Here is a 24808-nt window from a genome sequence, read left to right as displayed (position 1 = left end):
AGACGACCTGATCATCAATAACAGACTTATTCTATTCGTTAGACAAGTTATGAATCTAAAAACTGTAGAAAAAACACATATTTGGTTTGGAAAAATTGTGATGTAATGTAATGTGAATTACCTAGAAGTATATCATTTAATAAATCAGTACAGCAAAGCGTGCAGACAGAGATTATCTCACATCTCACATACTGTCCAATTTGACCACTAGACTAAACATCTCAAAACTCAGCGTAGTCATGTGGTGTGTCATCAGAGTTAAGCAAAGTTGGCTGCGCCATGTCAAAGGATACTGATTTCATTATTACGCTGAGTCAGCATCTCCTTTAATTTGGTCACTTCTGATGCAATGTGGTGGCTCTCTTCAATTACTTCTTCTCTCGCTGTTGCTGCTGGTGACTCAGCAATACATTTGTTTCCACCACCTTGCTTGTCCAGAATCATTATCTGTACAAAAACCATTAAAGAAAGTTGCATTTAATCAAACCATGTATAAAGTCTTACATACACAGTTAAATGATCTAAAATCACAGTTCAATAAACTTATACAGGACAAAAGCAGCCTGCTCTCTACTACAGGTGGATTTGCTGTTTGCTGGAACAACATCTACAGTATAAACAACCATCTAATGTCATGAATGTAAAGAAGCTGGAAAATAAATTGCCGTACCATCCTGAAAAGTAATGCTCTTCTAAATTCTGTGATATTCCCTAAACATTAATTAAATTCCACTCTTTTCCCTGTCTGCAATATAAGTCCAAAATTTCAAAGATTTTCCAGCTTTAAAGACAGGTGGAAAACATGTTAAAGCAGTAGAGCTTTTTCCACATGGAGTAGATATAGCAGACATTTTGCGGGCATATATGGAGGCGCACTGAAGAAGATACTGGAGTTTGGGCTGACATTCTCCAGCTTTGAAAATAGCTTTTCTATTTCACGTCATCACTGCAGCGTGACAACATACATATGGAGCTAAATCACTGAGGTGACACTTCATATCGAAGCTGGCAGAGCTGAAAAATTAAGACTGCAGGCATGCACTCTGGTATTTGAATATCACCGTGAAACAAGGACAAGCAGAGAGCTGAGCGTGGAGGAGCTATCCTGCACCGAGAACAAAGAAGGAAATCAAATTTAAACCAGATCCAAATTCCTACAGAATCACCGGAGTGTGACTGGGGTGATGCTCAGAGGAATGTAAACTGAAAAGGAGATAGAGTTTGCGGATCATAACAAACTGAAGGAGAGATAAACAGACATTCAAGTGGGATCTGGAACTACTTCTAGTGGCTGCTCCAGCTCCAACCAAACCAAAGCCCAGGAACAGTGTGAGCATTGCAATGTTTTCCCTACGCTCATTTAGCAGCAGTGGGCCATCGGCTGCTGTTTGACAAACTATAACCAGTCTGACTTTCTCCAAAAACAAAACTGTATGAATTATTGTTTTCTCCCAACATTCTGCAAACAACATGCAATAGAAACAATTCTCCATGGCAGTGTCCATGACACACTGTCAGTGGATTAGGCACATAGCCAGAACAAAATTATGTCCAGACACCACCATTATAAAAAATGCAAACACAAACGATTCTTTGCTGACCAAGATCCCAATAATTAGCCATTCAATAAAATGTATACAGTGTTTACTATTTGGTTACATGAAAGCTTATCTACTAACTGATTCATAATGGATTAGTTCATCTTACGTTCAGCCTTTTATTTATGTTGGGCTACAATTAACTATAATCCTTCATTAGATTAATCTGTCATGTAAAAGAAATCTACTCATTAGTCAATAAATTACCAGAAAACAAGAAAACAGTGAAAAATGCTCATCACTGTCCCATGTACCAGAGCCCCTTGGGGACATCCTCAGGCGGTTTGTTTACTCTGACCAAGGCTGAGGCTTACTTTTCAAGCTCTTGTGCAAACTCTTCAGAGGATCTGGTTTAAATACACAAATCAACAGTTACATGTCAACATTACACCTTGCATCTAATTAGACGGTAAATAACTGCAAAACACCAAATGTCAAGACTTAATTCAGGACATGGGAAAAGCAACGGCACTGGATGAAACAGCATCATTAGATCTTGAAATATTTTCATTTTCTAGGCAGGCTACAGAATAAGACATTGCAATATCTCTGAGATTTTGTCTAGACAAAAGTATGTTTTCATTAATTTCAATGAATAGTGTTACGCATGAGAGTTCCAGATTTTATGCTTAGGCCAGAGGGTAAGCTCATGTTAATCATCAGCTTTTTCTGTAAAAGTAAGTTTTACATTGCAGTCTGATGACACAGTAATCATCTTCAGTTGTGTTAACCACATTAAAAAAAGAAAGAACACTTTAGTTAATTCAAAAGTAAAGCATCTCTCAGGAAAGGACAGTAGGGGGAGCTATTTAGAAGAAGTGATTGGTCATCTGGTCACAGCTGAGCTGATGGATGATGGGGAATGTGTGGAAGAGATTAGGTTTGCCACCTCTATTATAAAATTTGCTCATTAACTTCTGGTCAGGCACTCTCACAGTAAATAAATGAATATTTTTAATTAGCTAGCAGAGCACCCTGAACTGAAAATATATCTTGCTGTCACACTAGCATGCTGGGTCTTATTATGGAAAGTAGAATAAAAGTACAAATATTTTGGAATAATGCCAAGATAGAGAATAGATGCAGATAGAGAGTTATACATTTTGTCTGAATACTGTACATGAAGAGACAACTGAATATTACCTTCAGCAGGGAGAAACAGTACTGGATTTTTCTCATATCTGGTCCCAGTGACAGTGTCACACCTGGATCAGGGTCATCCAGAAAGGCCTTGAGCAGCTCTTCTAACCTAAACACACAGACACAGAGACAAACACACACACACACACACACACACACACACACACACACACACACACACACACACACACACACACACACACACACACACACTGCGCCATAACCTAACAAAGCTTAAACAAATTCCGCATTCCATGTTACAATCTTTCTCCATCACACTTAGCACAGGCTCAACAGGCACTCAAACAGTTAAGATCTATATTTGAGGAGTGCTTCTAATGTTTAAAATGTGGGTCTGGTCAAAGAAAACTATTTACTTAAATGTGTGTTCCAGCTCCACTGGGCCAGCCTGTTGATAAACTATCACTAGATGATAGTCCAAACATTGGTTCTTCTCGCTCTGGAACCAGCCACTGGAAAAGACCAGGAGGCAACTGTCCAGACGGATCCAATGTAGGCACAACAACGTGCGGTTTTTATTTTCCGCTGTAACGTGTCTAGCATAGAAACACGCTAGGTTTACATGACAAAGGACTTAAAACAAACGTAGCGGTCTCCTTTCAGGCCCGTAAAACAAGTTGGATTCTGGAGAATGCCCTTCGATGCCATGTATAATATTTTGTAGGAGAAAAAATATCATCTTTCAAATGCCAGAATCTGTTAGTTTCCAAATAGTTTTTCCATGGTTTGAAGCAACATGTTATGTAGCAAATCTAGCAAACAAATACAGTATTTAGAAAAACACTTGAATTGACTTGTATGGAAATGGATTGATACAGCACTGAGAGCAGCAGAGTAGACTCGGTGTAATGTGGATGCCTGAGGATATATGTGCATTTGGAAATGCAGCAACAAGTAAACCAGGATATGTGCAATCATTCAGTTATTGGGATGAGTCAAGGCATAAACTGGAGAGGAAACAGTAACAAAAAAATCAGCATGTCCAGTGAATGTGGTCACAACAGACATCATTAAAGGTTCCCTCTGTGAGTTTGACCACAAACAGGGGAAATCGAGGATAATCACCCGGGTAGAGAGGAAATAATAAAAAGGCGGACTGAGGGGGCCAAGGCGCGGTAAATACATCAGCACTGGCTGTGCCAAGTCCTCAGGGGAACCTCTGGGCTGAACTCTGGCCCTGCTTGACAGGGTCCCTCTGCCATTTGAGCATAAGAGCGGAAATAAAGCAGTCCTGGCTGAAGCACAGCCCTGGGAAACTCCTTTAGATCTGGTTAAGCCTCAGTGAATCAGGCTTCGACTCAGCATCAATGCATAGCCAACAGCATAAGTTATGTAGGCACTTTCGGCAAAAGCCAAATACTTATAAATCATGAAATATATTTGCTCAAGAATCTCTGAGTCCAAAAAAAGATTGTCTGCGCTCTTCCTGGGTCTGAGGCATGCTTTAAACATCCTAGAAGGCAGACGGGGTCAACGCAGCACCATACACGTCTGCACTGTCCTGAGATGACTGGCCCTCTGAGGTCACATCATGACACACAAATACTCACACATACATACCACCTTCCTCTGTTCCTCTAGAACATTCTGATTTAATTCAAGACTTTGAGCAAATTTGTTACCGCCCCTTATCTTTCATCTGTAAATCTGGAGATAACATCATAGACCATATAATGGTCTATGAGGGATGAAGGATGAGGGAAAAGGAGATGACGTACCTCTGAATCTCCTCCACGGTAAGCTGGTCTTCTCTCTGCTCTCCTGTCACCATGGCCAGCTCTTCCTTCAGAGACGCGATCTCCCTTTTCAGACGTGATATTAGCTGAAATACACAAAAAGTATTGCACTTACACATAATATAAAAATGCACACATACAAAACAAAGACACACAGTCACACACATGCACATGCAGATAGACACTATATTGCACCTGTTGATGAATAGGACAGTCCTTCTGAAAATGATCTTGTGGCTTATCTTGCTGAGGGCAAACTTAAGTGATTCCAGGCAGCTGGAAGCTCCAATGAGAAAATGCAGGAAGCAAAACATAAAATAGTTTTAAACAGCTACACTGGCAAAAAAAAAGGACACATAAAACCTTTTGATGCTGTCTCTCCACACATGTTAGGTTAAGGGAGCCAACAGGCTGGTTGCTGTTTGTAACCACTGTACGGGTCTAGTTACTGTATCTCACCAAGCCCAGACACAGATTCTTCAGTACTTAGACAAACATCTTTGCTGCAAGTAACAACAGTAACAGCAAGAGCATCTTACGTCAAAAATCCTGATCAGGAGAAGCTGTTTTTATAAACAGCCTAAAGCATCATTCCACTGAATACTGACAGCAATACATTTTTTTGTGTGCTCAGATATTGCATCCTGCACCTGGTGAACACAGGCAAGCTCTAGAGCGCCATTTTGATAAAAGAGAATATATGACAAGAAGCTATTTGATGCATGAAAGCAGAATCCACCAAAAACAAGTGTGTCCATTCTTGGCCATGATTACATATAACCTATATAATAATCAACGACAATAATCCATACCTACAGAGGTCTGGCTACCTAGCCCCTAATAAATTTAGTGCCATCACATGTATGCAGGACAGCCATAAAGAATGGATTCTGACAATAATAGCTCTTATCAGACAGAGCCATCAGAGACTGATGAATTGATTAATTCAATGCATAACTTGCTGATGGTAATCATACTATTCGTGTTAAACACCAAACAAACCCTTTGTTTTCTGCTTCACTAACAGTGCATTTAATATTTAATTCTTTGTTGTTCGTGCAACAGGCCTGTTAAGTGGGATTAAATGCTACACCTGGAGCAAGAGGTTAGAGGTCAGCCCAGTTGACATGCAACCTTATTTTGATGTTAAGCAGTTAGTAGTAGTGTGCCATAATTGAACAACCCCTACAGACTGATTAGCCTAATTAAAAGCTTCAGCTTGACTTCTCTGCAGGTAGTTGTACGAGATATTAACTGGGCATTTACTCATTTGCCACATCCCTATAAAAAAGGGAACTGGTCCAAGAAAGGAATACATTTCATCTAAATAGAGATGTGCAATTACATGTTAATGGTAGGGGAAACAAGCCAACACCAAAATCAATGGATTGTGTGGTTATTGAGAAGAAGCCAGACCAGTTGTAATAAAAAATCTGCACAAATCGTACCACAAAACACTACCACACACCACACTAAACCGCCTAAAAAAACAAGTGGCAATTGTTCTTTTTTCTCACATGATCCACTTCTTTCTTCAGTATAAATCGCACTTAACTATAGCCACTGAATTTGACCACATTGCAAAATACTAGAGCAGACTGAAAGACTAGAACCATCTCAGGGGGAAAGAGCAAATACAACAGAAAATGGTGACTGTGTGCTAGAGTGACACACACATAGGGTCACAGTCTGACACAAAGTTGCTAGGGAGACAAAGGTCAGTGAAAACTAAATCAAAGTCAAAGGTCAGACGAAGTGATCTAAGTTCGGAAAGCACTGCCACTTCTAGCAGACAAATGGAAAGACAAAACCAGTCAGACAGTCAGGCACTGTCAAGTCGAGATGCTCTTGAGAAGAAACAGACCTGCAGAGTGGTTTTGGGTTGGTGCCACTTAACTTAACTAAAATTTCACCCCTAATCCACCCCATATCATATTTTCTAACATTGAATATCATAGCTGACCATCCCTCACCAGAGCCACTCCCTGTATCTCCTTTTTGGAACCCGTGGTCTGATGTAACTCTCCCAGCTGCATCCTCAAAAGCTGACCACCAGTTGTTGGTCAGCAGAATGGTGCAGTCTATTTCAGAGCGCCAAGCCCAGACTGGTACCACAGCACCACAACAGACTTGCACACACTCTGAATAAAAACTGACTCAGGACATGTGACTGATGATGTCAGCACATCACATGGAAACCCATGTCAGTGCAACATGCAGATTGCTATGGTGATGGAAAAGCAGCACTGCGCGTCTGTCTGTGTTTACTATAAACATGTTACATAATTAACTTTGAAACATTAAACTAACTCGTACAGTCTTTCCTTTAAATTATCTCTCTTTTTCTTGAAAGCATACCATCCATTCTGTGCTGAAAACCACCCACAGTAAACTGTAAGCACCGCAGTATAACCACAGATTACACCTCAAATGTGCATGTATTCTGACGAACGGCCTGTTATTATGTGACCTCTTTTTATGAAAGAACAGGAAGCATAGTGTCCCACTACACCTTAACACATCGCCTGTGTTCCATGCATGGCAACATTTACTCATTGTAGAAGAAAGCAAAGAACACTGTTCTGCACTGCACTGCTCCACTACACTTACAAACTCCCCTCTGTCTTAACAAATGGCAGCCACTTAGATGAGGCATATGAAGGACCGAGGGAGTGCAACCACCCATAGGAATGTTTACACCCGCTTGCCGAACATGTCTCTCTGGTGGGCTTAAAGCAGGTCGCAGACTGACTCACAGCTATGCGCTAATCAGACCTGTCTTCTTAAGCAACATGTTGTGTGTATCTTTAAGTGTAGGGAGGGACCAGGTTCAGAAGGGTCACTCAGCCTCCTATTAGCCTCCGCTTAACTGCATAACAACACCCTCAGATCAACTTATTTGACCCTTTAAGAATTACAGAGAGAAGTTTGATGGCAGTTCGGCTGACCTCAAACCAAGCACTCCTGCAAAAAAATGCTCAAGTTGACACACTTTAAATAAAAGCTACTGTGTCTTGGAAGATACAGTTACTATTGACAGTCTCCTCTGGCAACTGCAGGTCAGGATCGGCCTGGTCTAAAGGGAGGATTAAGATTGATCTTAGTGATCCTAGAGGGGCTAAGAGAGCGAGCGAACCTTATATGGTGTGGTCACTGCGGCTGACTTCATTATGATCACAGGTCACTTTCAGCACCTCATTCTTTCCCTGTCCACAAGAGCCTTGTTAAATGTTTTGCCTGGTCTGGCTGGTTTCCTGCTGTTCAGGCTTTGAAGAATTGCATTTTGTAGCCTGTAGGCTACAGTATAGGACCATTAAGGCAGTGTGTGGTCTGAATGATGTAGCAAACACTGACTGGAAGATTGTGAAAAGCAAACTCCAGGTTTCAAATCAATTACCGCAGCCAGCGAGTCCAAAAGGCTGTGTGCCTTCAGATGGGGAAGGCCAAAGAAGTCTAAGTGTCACCCCAAACCACAAAAAAATGACATCATACTAATGTGCCAACTGCACTGCTGGCTTTGCTTTTTTCTCAGTAAACCAGGGAGAGATATAGAGGGAGAGACAGAGAGACGGGAGCAACGAACAAAATGAGAAACACACTAAAAAGCCATAAACAGAGACAAGAAGTTTGCCCAAGAAGTTTGGGTTTTCCTGGAGCTGTAACTGTGCCGGACCCAATTGGGAGCCGCCAGACACTGTCACAATTACTGGGCCGGCCGCAGACTCTCTTAAAAATACCTCTGTAGGGTTTGCAAGTGGCCAGCCAAGTCTCAGTAGCAGTAATACAGTAGCAGTTGATCCTGATGCAGATCTCAGTGGGAGGGAGGAAGCGGATATAGCTGTGATGACTTACTACTGTATATTCCCCAAAGGGTCTTTCCAACACCTACCAGGTCTGCTTTCTGGCAAACTACAATGGGGGAAGGTGTGACAAGGATTGTAAAGGGAGAAAGTGAAGGAGGGGAGTCATTGTCAAGGGTTAACCTGACTAAACTGCTCAGACAGTGATTTCCTATTACTCACTATGTATAACATGTAATAAAAGGCAGATATGGAAGCACGTGTAAGGTCTGTGGTACTGCATATGAGTGCCCTCAGTAACTACATATGTTGCAACAGCCCAAGGAGTTATTCTCACCAAAACGTTCTCTGCTCTGCATCTCCTACTCTGGCCTCTTCTACAACTTACTAAAATAAATATGTAATCATAGTATATAGATACTAAATAAAAATACTGAAAGTAAACACTCACAACATCTGGCCAGGAATCGCTCTATGTGGCTGCATGGGTGCAGTTTGTACTTCCTTGCATGAATGTGAATATGAATACTGTATATAAACTACACACCTGTCTCCAGCTGGATGCTTTCTCAAGAGGCTGAGAGATATTGGGATAAAATATCCGAATACAAACAAGACTTGTGAGCAGTCTAAATAGAAGATGGACAGACGTCCACGTGTTGAGCGAGGAAAACTGTTTCTTTCAGATTGACTGTGTGACACTGGAAAAACTCATTTTGTTGGGGAACCCTAAAGAGGACACTTAAACACATGATGGGTTACACTTCGTTAAATTTAGAAGCTGGATTCTCACTGCATTTCAACCGCTGATCAATTTAAGGTCTGGAAGCTATGAGGAGGGTCTGGTCATAATGAAACAGCACATAAAGTCCTGCTTCTGTGGTGTGATTGTGTGGCTAAACTACGGTATTTGTAGTGACTGCTGAAGTGCTGTGTCTGGCTGTCTCACCAGGTTAGGATCCAGTTCTTCATTCAATATCGCCTCGTTCTTAATGAGAGCCACACGCTGAGCAAAGCGGCATGTAGAGATGGACTCCTGAAGAAAAAAAGTTTTTAAAAATGTCTCAATACTTTTCTCTCTGAGGGACAACTATTACTCCTTATTACTCCTTCTTAATTAAGTACTCATTTGATATATTTGCTCAAGTGTATACATGCAAGGACTAAAAATAGATGAGAAAATGCTATATTTAATCTATATTTACTTTATAGTGCACAGCTTTTCATTCATTTTTATGGAGCAAAATACAAAGTACAGCACTATAATTAAGTATTGTATGTAACATGATTTCACTCCAAATGCCTACTTCTGCTCACTATGTGACAATCTAACAGAATGCTGTGTCTGAACATGGTACTGGTGTGACCATCCTCACATCAAGGTTCCTCTTGTCAACTGCCATAGTGGCGATCATGGTGGTCATGCAGTTGCCCCCAAGGCTGTCCCTCAGCACAGATGTTAACATGGAGTTTCTGTAGGGAATATGGGAACGGTTCTTCTCTGACAAAGCAATGATCACCTGAGGAAGTGAAGAATTGAAAGGGCTGACATGTAAATGAAGACAAAATTGGAGGGGCAAATGAAATGCCATACAGTAATGTCTGAAAGACAGCATCATTACAACTCATACACAAGTGGCAGGATAACCATTAATAAAAGTCAAATATCTAACATTAATTGAATTATGATTAAAGGTCTCATATTTTACACTTTTCTGGTGTTTTATTTGAAGTTTTGATATCCACAAAAAGATATATTTGTGGTTTTAAGAAGAAGAGCCTCTCTTGTAATTGGCTGACTGTTTTCTGAGTGAATAAAAATATAGCAGATTTCAGGTAAACACTCCACAAACCAAACCCTGGTTGGACGGTGGGTCCAAGTGGGCGGGACTTGGGGCATGGCGGAGGGCGGTGACTGCTTCATTGTGACATCACAAAGTTCCAGAAGTCCTGACGGCTGGTTTTAAGGCTCAGTTTCTGAATACAGGCTGTGTGCATTTTTCTGTGGACTGAGGCTTTGATACTTTCACAGTATTAATATAGAACCTAGACCTGCTTTATAATCAAAAAAAGACATAGATCTCACTTTATACAATATGGGACCTTTAACACATAGTAGGTTGAAGCTATAAAGGAGCATGAATCAGCAGGATATGCATTAAAATTGGTATGTCAAACCATTTGCAGAAAATGAAGCAAACACATCAAATAAAAGATATCATATGCCGATATATATTTCATTGTTTACATCAAATATATTCCCCATATTAAATTCTTCATAGCATGGATTATTTGAAACAGAGAAAAAGGTTTCGACAGTGGTTACCTGCTCCAAGTAGTGAAGGGAGAGGTTGATGTACTTGGCTTCAGTGAGCAGCTGCCCATTCAGGCCAGTCTTGCTTACTCTATCCGACCCAGCCAGGTCCACCAGATGGAGCTTGGAGCGCCGCAAGGTGGCTGAGCCCGGCTCACGTCTGCACAAGTGCACAGTGAAAATACAGTGTGAACGTGTGGATGCCTGGTTCATGGGAGTCTGGAGATGAAATAAAGAAAGAGAGTAGAGTAGTGAGAGAAAATACCATAATATTGATGGGATGCAGTTAGGTTTGTGTGAGAGTATCCTGAATCCTCTAAAATTGGTACACATGGTGGACACAAAAAAAGGGGAATTTTATTCTCCATCTGCGGTATTCCCATATTCAAAAAACAAAAAAACATGTTTCCTTTGAATCTTATTTTTTTTGCTCCCGATGGTTTGAAGATCAAAGTCACACCATGTGTAACTGATGAGCAGTAAACACATGGTGGTGCTTTACAAAAGCTGAGGTTGATTTTCAGATGGTCACTGGAACAGCAGAAGTCAGGTTGAGACCGAAAGAGACAGAATTAGACTATGAGTCACTCTGCATAAACAAGCTTTATTAACTAGAGGCGGATGGTTACTCATTGGGAAGTCGTTGAGAGAATAAACAGAGGAAACGGACATTCACTGAAAAAGTGCTGATCAAGGACTTCTTTTTGTTTTCTTATGTTTGTGCCATAGCTTGAAAACATGATGGTGGTTGTAAATAACAATTATCCTGATGATAGAGTTCATCTTAACTTGGATTAGCTTCTGGTCAAGGCTGAGACTCTTGTCACTGATCACAGACATGATTCACTTTTTCTCTCTGCTATAAAAAAACATCATCATAGACATTCCAGGTCATTCATTCTAAAAAGGTGCTCTGACCCTGACTTGTTGTTGGCGTTCATATGCCAACACCAGCCTGTTGGGGTCATGACAGCTCATGACAGATCTTTCACTATCTTAACCTATTGCTGTCATCTCTTTCCTCAATCCAAATTCCCTTCACTCTGCACACGTCCATGTCTGCTCCACAGGGTGTTCCTAAAAGTAATATGAAGCAGCCCTTAGATGGAAAGGGATAACATACCTAATAGGACTGCATCAAAGGCTCCAGGTTAGGAATAGAGTTTCCATGTTATAGAAATAGTTTTAGTTTCACACTAAGTACTACTATGAAATAATGGTATAAACTAGATAAATAGCTTGTATTGTGCTGTTATTTTACTCCCAGTCACTGAAAAAGTGAGTGTGTTTTTCACAGCTCTAATTATGTACGATGCATTTCCTGCGTGCAGCAAAGAAAACTGTCACCATAAGACAAGTGCATTATCATATTTTGATGCTTTAACATTAATTATATATAATAACAAAATCTTAAGTGTGTTTTAACATTTAAAAATCCTGAATTGTACTATATGTCAGAATGTGATATGCGCATATTTTTGTTGATCTTACCTCAAAATACTTTCAGAAGTAAAATGTAGTTTGTATATACTTAAAGCAGCAGTGTGAGATACTATATATACAGTCAGAGTATTAGCTGCTAATGCATTAAAAATAATAACATTTTATTGCTTGGAGGAAAGTGCTTCTATTCTAATACATGCACCAAGAAATTAAAGTCACACAGCTTCTAAGTTATTGCTAATGCAAGCACTGGAGCGGAAATCAAAACCAGCACTCATCGATGACAGTTAAAAGTTTTTACATACACTGGCAGGTTCCCATAGATAAGGAATGACTGAATGAATAGGCTCTTATGTGCTATTGTGTCCTGTTTATCACAGCATTTATCAAGACTGAGCAGCAGCAGAGCTTCAGTAAGTATGTGCATATAACTGACCATATGCACATGGCTGACCCTTCACAGTGCTGAAGTGGGTCAACGTAAAGGGGCAATGTGGTGCTACAAACCTTGAAACAAATCTGGATCACCTGCCATAAGTTCAAGAGGCAGTTAGGATGTGGAGGAAGGGGGAGAGGTTCAGTCTGTGCATCCCCACATGTGTTGAAAAGAAACAAGGATGCAGAGAAAAAAAGACAGATGAGAGGAAAAGTTTCCCGATGAGGTTGAAGTAAGGGTGAGGAGTTGAGAAGGTGTATTTTATTTCCTGTCCAATAAAAGTGTAGAGGGGATTGCCAGGTCTCAAAGTGAGTGAGCTCATGGTCTACTGAGTGTTGCATGAATGGACGTGTCATCTTTTATCCACATGGCTGCGAGCAAGAGAAGAAAGAAAGCATTACTGTTAACTCTATTGGAGGCCTACGAGGAGCAAGGGCTTCTGGGATGATTCTGGCAGTGCTAAACTGACCATGAAGGTTCTTTGTTTGATTAAGGCTCAAGAGAAATGTTGTTGTGAAAAAGTCCCAGAGAGTTCACAAAAGTCTGTGTGGGTGGACTATGCTGGGTGCTCCCTGTTGAACTGTGCAATGCCTTGACCACTTGATTAGGACAAATGTAACATCCAGGAATGTGTTTCCACTGACATATTCCCACAGATTTTACAGCAGTGGACACTGGGAGTGTGTCCTCGAGGTAAAACAAAACAAATGCAATATTGTTTAGGTAATGAGCCATGTTCAGTGGAATAGGTGTATAACTTGGCAGATGCATTTTCTCACACACTAAAAATGAAGATACATTATACAGTATTAGGCATCAAACCCATTATCTTGTTCCGCAGAGGTTCCATCTTAGATCCCATAACTATTTCTTTTTCATTGGTTTGTTTCATAGAGGAATCTCAGCCACATCAAAAACTGACATTGAAATACTTGTCAGAAATGAAAAACAAATCTTTGACTGAAACCTGATTATTCAGTTCACTTTTACTGTCTGTTATTTGCTTACAAAGTAGCAACAAGAGTAAACAAGGTGAGATCAGTGAGCTGCAAACCTCAGGTTGCAAAGCAAAAGCTGACCCACTACATGTCTCATCAGAGTGGGGAGTCCGCGTGTCTGAGTGTAGAAAAAAAAAAAACACTGCAGCATAAACAGAAATTACAGAGAGAATGCTTGGTTTTACTAGGAAAAACATGGTAAAAGGGACCACAGGGGACCAAAATAATATTTTAGAAGGGTCTTAAGGTAGCTTTTAGAATGCATATTGCATTTATGGACAAAAAAATACCCTTTATGCCACTTACCTTGGGAGTGGTTATGTGGTTATGTATTTTTACATACTGTCTACAATCCTTACTAAGAACACTGCATTGATGGTATGTCACTTAAATAGAGAAAGTTATATTTTACATTTCTGCTGTGTAGCGCAGAATCACTATGGAACCCCTTTTTCCCCTTTTTCTTACCTCTGCAATCATCCGATTGGTGTCACCCAGGAAGAGTAGATTTAGAGCCTCTTCCTCATTTGCTGACTGCTGCAGCGACAGGTTCTTGAGATGGATATTCTGGTCTGGATCCTCCATGATTGTTACTCGTCTGGGAGAAAAAAAAAAAAAAAAACTTAGTGAGAGGGAATTCCAGCATAATAAATTTATTTGAAATAAACTTGAGATTATTAATAAAAAAATGACAAAGCAGGGTAAACCCAGTCAAAACCCAAGTAATCCAACACTGACGCAATTACGAAAAACTAATTATGTCAGCTATGTCATCTATTTTCCTCCCATTGCCTTGGCCCTGCTCAGCTCTAAATCCAAACAAACCACATCTGCAAGTCAGTGTGGGCTGCGACCCAGTTTGACACATGTGCTTTATCTGTCCGGGGGTTCATAACTTGATAACAGACAGGACTTGCTTTTAAAAACAAACAGGTGATTGGTCTTTACCAAGGCACTCTGAAACAGTGTGCTTGAACAGATGGGTCTGAAACGACTCCTTATGATCTTACCACATAATTTCCATCACGCCACCAGGGCTATGACAGTATGGCTACCGGATTGAGATGTCAAATCAAAGACGGAGAAATGACTGGAGAACACATGTAGATAATTGTGTCAACATGTGTAGGTAATTGAGGTAGTGTGATAAAGCAGTATTAATCTTAATGTGATTAAAGGCTGTGTCCTGGCAGGGTTATTTTCCTAAACAGCCCCATCAACCCTAAATAGGATTTAATTATTGTATTTTTACACAAATGAAAAATTATATAGATCTTAAATTAATTAGAAGATAATTTAGAGGCTGGAATTCTGAACGCATGATGGAAATAACGCACAGATGGAGACAAGAAGAGATAAAACAAGAAAAAAAAAATAAGAAGAGAATGTCAGAAAGAAGAGAAAAAGGTACTGTATGCAGTGAAAGAGAGAAGCAGCCCAACAGTCAAAGAGAGAAATTTGTCAGTGCCACAGCTTGTCCTTGAATCAGCAAGTGTAGCCACAGCATGGTTAACGACGGGCACTGTCTATTTACAGAAGACTGTGATTTGTGGGTATCTAAACCTTGAGCTGGATCCTCTGCAAAAAGAGAGAAAAAAACTTGAATGGAACTGGTACAAGAAAATACAGCACCAAACACTAAAATGATGTACCACGATGATGTCCTGCCTGGAAGTCCAAAGTCTACTTCGAGATGAATCAGTGTTGACTATGACAAAAAAGAGGCAATAAATAAAAAAATAAATACCGGTACATAGGATAACAGACAGACAAACCTCCAGACAGATAGAATGTATAATTACACAGAAGATGGACACAAATTAAGAAAAAACTAACAGAAAATAAAGCAGGAAGAAACAGTGAGACAGAGACACAGTCACCAAGACATGGGAAAGGCAGAGAGGGAAGCATCAAAGAACAAGATATGAGTGAAAAAAGAGGGGGATACATATAAAAAATAATTTCCCTCGGACCAGCTGCAGCAGCAAACATCTTTGAAAAACTATTTCTCCACATGACCCTCTTGCTCTCCACTCCAGTGGCAGAGTCTGCCACCAGGTTGACCACATCCAATGCTGTCCCACAGTCTCATTATGTCAGTTGGCAGTTCGTTGTGTGGTGGTAAATACTAGAGTCTCCACATTTCACCACACAGTGACTCCAGGCCAGGCTGATAAATGGCTGTAGGGGAATAAGGCTCAGCTAAACCCACGAGTGTTTAGGAGAATAATGGATCCAGTGGTGATTGGTCTTTCCAACTTTAAAATTAGACATGAGTGCAATTATGAAAAGTGAAATATACACTACACTTTATGGCTCTAATTGTTGACATTTCATTGAGTAATTATAGTATCTTTCCTGTAGCAAAAGCAAAGAAAAGGCCACTGACGGTAGGTCTTCCAGTCGAGAGGCTTCATGTCGGGAATCCAGAAGGTCATATCCCATCTCATTGTAGATCTCCAGGTAGGAGATGTGTGTGGTGTAAAGCATAGTGCTGTCCTGTGAAGCGAAAAATGTAGTATGTAAAATCGGCCCGGACACATAAACAATGTTTACATTTAGATGCTATGCAGCACAGGAAAATAATTAACAGTAGAGAGAAAGATACTAATTTTCACTTTGCTTGTTTGGTCAGTATTTACCAGTTAAACTGAAACCTTCAATCAATTGAAAAAAAAAGGCAAATCACACTGTGCTGACCTGGCTGAAGCATTCGTACAGGTAGGACAGGGTGCGGGGAATAATGCCTCTATCACTGTAATGCTCGGCCCCTCCGGTGATGGTAAAGGTCTTCCCACTTCCCGTCTGGCCATAGGCAAATATGGTACCATTAAAGCCAGCCAATACACTGCACAGACACACACATACAGGAAAGACACTGAGAAAACCCCCTTATCACTTTATCTTTATGGTTTAGGCAAATAATCGAATGTTATGATCTCTCTCGTAAAGGCAGACATATTTTAACAACCACAAAGGTCTACGTTTAGGACCTGCCTGAGATCAGTGGTTGACCGTTGGGAATATGTGCTTATGTAAAGTATCTACTATAATCTTAACAGTCAATGCACCTATCAACTTCAAATACCTATTTATGTTGTCAAGCTCATCCCATGACCTGTTTTGTGATCACTCGTTTTCCTGTTGTGTACTTGCTTTCCACAAGCTCCTTTTGGACACTTATGCAAAATCATAAGGGTTTTGTTTGTATATTATCTATTTTTCATATTTGCTAAGAAGCAGTTTCAATATATAGTTTAGTTGCAATGACTAATCTTCTTCCACATCCAAGTTGTTCTCACTGGCCAGTTGACCATGGGAACAAACCCATTCAAATTTTACAAGAACAGTAGATGTCCTTGGAACAGCGCTTTGGTCATGAAGGGTTGGTTATGTTACTGTAAGGTCAATGAGAACATAACAACAAATGAGAGTGAATATGATAAACAGTTTATGATCACTGCTGCTTTTTAAAGAATGCTAAACATATGCAACCAAGCAATGGGTCTACAGATAATTGATTGTCAACAGTGCAAAGCTAAAGCTAAAATACAGTCTCAATGACATTAATATGTTATGACTTGCAAAACCCAGAATGCTTTATGTCCGTAAATATAACCATATTGTTGCTTCTGCCTCCTATGACATCACCATCTTAATTTGCAAAAGTGAAAGGGACTGTCAAGTGTCTCCCTAAGCAGACACCAAACATGTGAGTGAATTGAATCTGACACTTTAAACCCACAGGAAAGGTGGCAGTGAGTGGAGAGCTGCAATGGCGACAGACATCTGCTGGTGAGGGAGAAATGTCTCGGAGTATGAGTGAAGGAAAGGGCCCAAACCCACTCAACTAGGCAGGGCACGGTAAATTTTGGTTTGGCGCTGAGCTGCCTTTCTGCACGTGCACAGAGCAATGGAAACCAATGGTATCTAGTTCTGTATGAATGACCTTAACATCCAAGATGATGGTACTCCTAAGAAGTAGAGAAAATTGACATTAAAAAAAACTTTTGCTCTATAGTCTTGGAAATAAACCAGCAGAAATAGTGAAATGACATAGGGGCCCTCTGACACACGAGCTTGGATAAAAGGTGAGGATAAACTCCTCTCTGACTTGCCAAATGCAAGGAAATGGATATCTTCATCCTATATTTTTCAAGATGAACTATAAATGAAAGTTAAGCCTCACTTATTCTAATGCAATTGCCAACCCAGTATTTGAGCAGTGTGTGGGTTTCCCTCCCTGTGAGCTGTACAATTCCACACCCTGCATGAGAAGGGCAAGAGGAAAAAACTGCATGTCAGTTTATATAAAACACGACGTCCACTCATGAAAATGGTGGTTGGTTAGTCAGCCATTGGGTGTCCATTTAATCTAGCATGAGTCATGGTAGTGATTGGCAGCGGGGAGAGAAGACACAAGCTCAGTGTTTAGTTTAATGCCTGTGCTAATGATGCGGGCTGGGCCCTGCTACTGAGGCTTGGGCGTTTCCCAATGCTTGTTGCTGTTTACACCTCAGCTTCCCTGGAGACTTGCAACTCATCATACAGAAGATGCTTGTTCTTCCTGCTCTTTTCATGAGCAGCAGTATGTCCAAACGTTTGAGGTAACACAGTTAAGGGTAAAACTGAACAGCTCCATTCTTCTTTGATCTTGGGCTGCAGGTTTCACAGCCTTGTGAAATGGGATTACAATGCAGATAGAGAGTTTGCCTTGCCAGCCCAACATCATTATGTTGGCTCTTCCTCTCCTGCAGCTATTAATGCTGGTTTGTTTTTAAACTACTGTGTTGGGGTTGAAATGACTGGTTTCGGTTACACCACAGCAGAGACAGAGACTAGTGTGTAAGTAAACGAGTTAGAGCTTTTGGCTAAACTTGAAGTGCGCCAAGTATGACAGTGTACCAACCAAAACAACAACCTGACAGTTATTGCTAGTTGAGAGGATAGGCGCCTGTGTGTATGAAACTGGGTTTTTGTGTGGTAACAGCGAAACTGCTGCAATTCAAAGTGACTCTTGACTAAACCTGAATAAATGTTTCCCGACTAAAGGGGCTTAGGAAAAACATTCTGTCAGTCCAAATTTGATTCTGTTTGTGATTTCTGTAACAAGATGTGAGATTTAAAAAGTTAAAACTTTGTCAAAACAGGCATCCTACAATGGGGGATAGGAACTGACAGTTGAGTAAGAAACATCTGATTTGAAAGACAGACTGGTCATGGCTATATGAGATGAATAGTGTCCTCTAGGCTGCAGACATTATAGTCATATCAAAGACGAAAAGACATCAAGCTCAAATTGATATGGCAAGATATAGTCTTGTTGTGACTGAAAATTTTTAACCTGATGTTTACCATCTGCCACAACAAAGGGGGAATTGTTCAAAGGTTGGCTGGGAAGGGCAACCTAATACCTAAGCCAATGAACCCGTGTGAGTCAGGTCAAATATATTCAAGTCCTTAGTCAGCCGATCCAGACGTCTCACCATGTTGTTTATATGTCTCCTAACAGCAAAGATAATGCAAAACACTTGTGGGATTCCACAAATAGCCCCTATTGTGAGTAAGAAGACTGGGGTGTAATTCTGAGGAGATGGTTGGGCCAGACTGAGCCAGGAGGACAGTGTTTGGCAAGGAGAAAGAGATGAAGAACCTTGTTCACATATCTACAACACAACCAACATTTAATCAGAGGAAATTCCAAGTAAATTCCTTCTTTTGTTGGCTTTTTTCTCCATTGGAATCAGTCTAAGCTAAGTCTAGACAGGGGGTAAATATCTGTCAGACACAGTAAGAGTTTTGTTTGTTGAAATGCATTGCAAACTGCTAAACGTTGTTTAGAAGTATCTTAGAGGTAAAAGAACTGAATTTCATCACTGAGGCACAATTCTGCTAACAGGGAGATGAAGAAATTAAATGTAAATGCAAAATATATTGTGTTGTGTCTATTTTATGACTGTGTGTCTATATTGACGACAATTTCTTTTTAAATCAGACGAAAAACTGGAAGGGATGCATGACATCACAATTTCTGCTGATATCCAATTGTAAAGCTTCCACATATCTACTTTGCACCAGTGGATTTGTATATTAAAACGTCTGGTCATCATCTTTGTTCTTGTAGTTTTTTTCAAAACAGGTGAATCCTTAAAATCTAACCTGTAAACACACACTGTCCCACTGTAAAAATATCAACAGGGAAATCTGGTTCCTTCAGTCATGATACTCAGCCATTTACCATCAATTAAATATTAACTGTATCAATTTAAATGTGACTATATTGTCTAAATTGACTGTGGTGTAGTCTATAATATCGATAATAAATGAGAAAACATGCTTATGAGCCTGTGCTTAACAAATCAAATCCATCTGATATATAGAGCACATCTAAATTTTAAACATGTTTAAGATTTAAAATCTATCATGGGCCCTAATGTACCACTCATTTTCATTACATTGAGTGGAATTAACAAATTACTTGCACTGTTGATGTTGAGGGCCAGATATTTCAGCAGGTGAATCTACTGTAATGAATGTGGTCCTTGTGCATGACAAATTAGCTCAAAATGAGTGAGCAGCTACGATATCTAGTGTAGCTCTGTGTTGTGGCTCGAAAATGTTCTCACACTCACGGTGGCACAGTGTGCCAGCTTGCCTGCCAGCTCAGTCCACTTAGTGGTTTAAGTATGTAAAGCACGCCAAAAATCACAGACACCCTCCATTTCCATCTTAAAGAAAGCTGAGCCTTACTGACTTCCTGTCAACAAGGCTTGCTAAAGCCTGTGTGGCCCGACCACAACACGGAGAGATAAGCACTGCTGGGCACAGGTGGGCAGTGATAACTTTTGACATGTGTGATTTGTCAATGGGATAACTAAAGGTTGTAGCTTTAAAGGCTGACAAAGATTTTTAAAGGAATGATGTAAACTTTCAAAATTACCTGGTGTTAAAGCAAACATTTACTAATATTTCAGTGTCTGTAAGATTTTACCTGTCTGCCACTGGCTTGACAATGTTTTCAAATATCTCATCTTGTTTGACTGCTTGATCAAACACTTTTTGGAACCTGGACAAAAGCGAAAAATAGAAAGACAGTATCACCATGACACATTTGGAAGAACAGAACAGATCAGAACATATATCTATTACTTAATTTACTACCATAACATACAGTTTATCTCAAACATCCAAGGCTCAACAGTTACCCAAAGCAGTACTGAATAAGCACAAAGCAGTCTATCTAATTTCCCAAGTGGATGCGGAGGAGTTTAGTAATTCTGTTTTCTAAAGCCATCTCAACCCATCATGTTTTATCCCACAGAAAGATGAGAGAGATGTGAGAGGAATCCGCCCAGGAAGATTGTTAAATGTGGAAATTTTATTTCTATAAGGGCACAAGGGAACCTCCACAGGCTATTATAAGACTCTGTGGTTTTCAAAGGCTCTCAGTGTCCACTGCTGTCTGACTCCGTAACTGTGAATTTAGGGCTTGGAAGCGTGGCATGGGCCCTGCCCAGAGGGTATATAAGGCTGCAGCTTTCACCACCAGGGTTAAACAGATGTTCTAGCTCTGCACTGACAGAACTGGTGGATGAATTATTCATGGGAATATATGCACCCTTGAGAGCTTAAATTCTTCTGGGCATCACACCTTGCTCTGTGTATGTTGTCTTCATTCAGGTTATTTTTACAGTTACATCACTCTTGCAGATTTTAGCTTGAATTAGCGTGAAATCAAGAGCTGAATTCATCATCTTCAAGATTCCTGCTTTTCCCAATTTTATTTGAACATTAGAGATGGTCATTGCTTTGATGGTCTGCACTATCTTGAGACTGTGGCTAATTATACTGAGATTATAAAGACACTATATTTCTGCTCAACTGTGAAAAGGCTGCTGGTGCTTTTATAAGACAAAAGACATCAGAAATTTGTCTCAGGAATGAGAGAAGGGCTGATATAACAGCCTTCACTTCAATCAGCACTCTAAAGTGTCAATGACAGACTGAAGTAGAACTATTTTGTAGATATAAAAAAATAGGTAAATTATTTTTAAATTATAGTGACTGATTTGGGGAATGAAGCAAATGGAAAGTGCTCTCAGACACTACCTGAACTTGTAGCACTCCCTCTTGTTGTTAACAAAGCCATCAGCCAGGTCTCTGGGAACCACAAACTCCAGAGAAGCACCTATCCTCTCCTCATTGTCCACAGAGTACACCTGAGGGAGCCAGAGACAACAGTAGAGTCAGCCCACAGTGGAACAAGGCCCATAGGCAAGTCTGTACTAAAGCAGGACAAGGCAGAGCGCTAATTTACCACAACAGAATATTTGGGGAATATGTAGTCCACTACATTTTCTGTGATTTGTATGTTGTTATGGTATGTGGTACCACATATGCAATGCAATTTAAACAAAAAGACAATTCATGTTAGGTCTAAAATATGACTTTGGCCACTTGTGGTTTGGGTATTGCAAGCCCTGAAATGATAAAATTGAGTTTATGAAGCATATATCCTGTGGAAAGCAATAGAGTTGAACAACCAATAATGATCGGCATACAGTGTAGACAAGCTCTGCAAATTCACCTCCGCTTGCCAAAGCCAAAGCCATGCCTCAGGGGAGACAAGAAAAACTGTGGAACATTGAACCAATATAGATTGTGCTCTAGCAGTGAAGGACATTTTAAGTGAGGTTGGGTGGGTCAATCTAAACATCCCTCCTCCTGAGCTTTGACATATGTTCTGCCACATGTTTTCAATGGACACATGCAATTACAAGTTCCCTGATTTCAGAAATAAAAGATACAGTAAGGCCTAAATTATTGGATTGTTTTTCATTGTCACCCTGCCTGCAATATTTTCTCCTGACCACCACTGCTCTGTTGTCTATACATGGACATGTGCAGAACCTCAAAAAGCCCCAAGCATGTAGCTGAGCTCATTTCATTTTGCTCGATACTGTCAGCTAAAGCTAAAGTGCAATAGTAACCCTCAAAGTAATTTCATTATTCCTTCCATCAGCTGCTGTGCTCAGAGAATAAGCTGGGCTTTAGGGAGAAGAAAGTACTTTGCCAGGGGTGTTTTTGATGAAAATTGACTTTTTTTATACATGTGTATCCAATAAAGAGAGCCCTTATCTGATGGCAGGTGGAAAAGTCCACACATGTGTGTACTTTAATAGAAAATAACCACTAGTAGGTTGGTTGATATCGCTGCTTAACTTTGCCACTGTTTGTTGCTACCACACCACAATTACAAATCTGATACTGGCACAACATGGTTGACCTTAATGACCGTGATACTGATACCGAATAAACACTGTATTAGTTGAATAGATGATACTGTAGTTGTCACTGGGAAGCTCTTTACTTGAACTTATTCTTACAGCTTTTCAGCCAGAAAAACAATTATTGGGGAAACAATGAAAACTTGTTTTGTGCACATAAGAAGTTACATCTAACTGAACATCAGTACAAAATATTAACTGTTACATCTTCATGTCAAAAATGTTTACATTGTTATTTATGTTGCAAGAGATAATTCAAGTATGGTCATCTCGCTTTAATGTTGCTTGGTGTATAGAGTAAGTGACAATACAGACCCTTTCTTCAGACGAGGTATTTTGACATGTCGCAGCAAGCATGAAAACATTAATTATGACTGCATCTCATTCAGGTGTGCCAAGTACCTAGTACTGTATATTCTTGTTCACTTGAATGATTTAAGGGAGCTATTATTACTATTATTAGTTATACCTGTGCTTTTCCTGCTACGACAACCCTTAATGTCTAGTGAAAAACTTATGATGATAGTTGCAGAAAATATATTCACAACTTTAGAAGTCTTATGTCCAGACAGGTCTATTTTTAGGAGTTCAAACCTATTATTTGGTGATAAAATGTCGACTATAAACTGGGATAATTGACGTGACAGTAATATAAACCAGCATGCTTCGTACTCGGTGAGGCCTAGTTGATGTAACGCCAGCATTTGCTAGCTTAAATAAAAATCCTACCTAGCATTCATTTTAATATTATGTGTGTTGTGTTCAAATGTTGAGTTTTAGTTGGCCACTCACCGCTGTAGTTTTCTTAGTGGGTTTAATGCGACCAAATATCTGTATCGTCTGTTTCACCATTTCGTGCTAAAATAAGAAAACTGTTCAATTTGCTTGGTTGTGCTTATACACATAGCTTGTTAGCTCGCTGGCTAGTGTTGGATTTTTTCAGCGCTGTGCTCTTTGTAGTTTGTTGTAGCTGGTTGCTAGGTTACGGAGGTCACCTCCATTGACAAAGATCGTCTATGATCTTGAGGATGATTCCTCGGTGTGAAACAATCTCTCCACATCTTCTCTTACTCCTTTTCCCCCAAATGTTTGATGGTATGAGTCAGAACCTGGTGGGAACATTTAATAACATCTAACACATTGTCAGAAGTAAATATAAAACAGGGATTCATAGCTGTTCTATTTTCTACTGATGTTTATTATTCTCCTCTAAGCAGGTGTTTTGTATATTCAAGACAAGAGGTCACAGAGGGTTCAGTGACTCATTTAGCAGGTAGGCTATATTGACAGAGGTGTATTCAGTACTGTAGGCACTCCCCACACGTTAGGCCAAGGCAGTTACTCATAATGCAAATAGGTTCAACCGCCCGCCAGGTTTGGCAGTCAGTATTTGAAAAATATTGTCATTTGAAACAATTAAATGGGATGTGGTTATCTTGTAACTGCTTTCTCTAAAGGTACTAGAGACATTACATATAAAAGTTTAAATACAAACAAAAAACTGAAAGTAGAAAAAATAGAATTTAACCATCTGCTTTGATACACAACAAGCTAAAATTCTGTGTTTTGGAAATGAAAGATTAGAGAAAGCAGAGTGTATTAAAGTGACAAATGAGAGACTGTGTGTGTATGTTTTGCGTATGATGTGGGGTTAAGAGCGGGGCAAGTATATAGTAAAGTGGGAGAGTCCTTTAAGGCACATGCAAGTTTGCATTCAGGCACAAGCTCACACACGCATACGCATATAAAAACATCATACTTCACCTGTTGATCTGTACCTTATAGGTAAACTTTTATTGTTATGATTGAAATTGACTTTGTAGTTTGATTTATACCAGACTTTCAAAGAACACTGGAGGAGATTATATAAAAGTAAAGCGGCTTACACAAGGAACCATAACAAAAAATTACAACATGCTCATCTTAACATCTCATAAGTAACACAAATTCACTTATCAGCTGATTTACACAGAACCATATGTCTTGTGTTTCGGAGGGTGGGGCGACGTGGGGGTTGGTGGCTTTGACCCTGACT

General features: G+C 40.0%; 1 protein-coding gene across 1 annotated transcript in view; it reads right to left on the bottom strand.

Annotated features, from left to right (window-relative positions):
- The window catches only part of kif6 (kinesin family member 6), a 56175-nt gene extending 32470 nt beyond the window's left edge, over nucleotides 1-23705 (bottom strand). Inside the window, exons 1-12 of the mRNA XM_056392688.1 lie at nucleotides 23566-23705; nucleotides 21596-21705; nucleotides 20478-20552; nucleotides 16187-16334; nucleotides 15876-15985; nucleotides 13955-14084; nucleotides 10622-10828; nucleotides 9672-9815; nucleotides 9245-9331; nucleotides 4478-4581; nucleotides 2742-2847; nucleotides 294-447 (exon numbers count right to left, since the gene is read on the bottom strand). Of these exons, the coding sequence (XP_056248663.1) occupies nucleotides 294-447; nucleotides 2742-2847; nucleotides 4478-4581; nucleotides 9245-9331; nucleotides 9672-9815; nucleotides 10622-10828; nucleotides 13955-14084; nucleotides 15876-15985; nucleotides 16187-16334; nucleotides 20478-20552; nucleotides 21596-21705; nucleotides 23566-23625 (1435 nt within the window). The 5' untranslated portion in view covers nucleotides 23626-23705. The remainder of the gene's footprint in view (nucleotides 1-293; nucleotides 448-2741; nucleotides 2848-4477; nucleotides 4582-9244; nucleotides 9332-9671; nucleotides 9816-10621; nucleotides 10829-13954; nucleotides 14085-15875; nucleotides 15986-16186; nucleotides 16335-20477; nucleotides 20553-21595; nucleotides 21706-23565) is intronic.
- Nucleotides 23706-24808: the final 1103 nt, after the last annotated feature.

The sequence above is a fragment of the Seriola aureovittata genome, chromosome 13, assembly GCF_021018895.1.
Source record: "Seriola aureovittata isolate HTS-2021-v1 ecotype China chromosome 13, ASM2101889v1, whole genome shotgun sequence".
NCBI classification, from domain to species: Eukaryota; Metazoa; Chordata; class Actinopteri; order Carangiformes; family Carangidae; genus Seriola; species Seriola aureovittata.
This window is presented reverse-complemented; position numbering and strand designations above follow the sequence as displayed.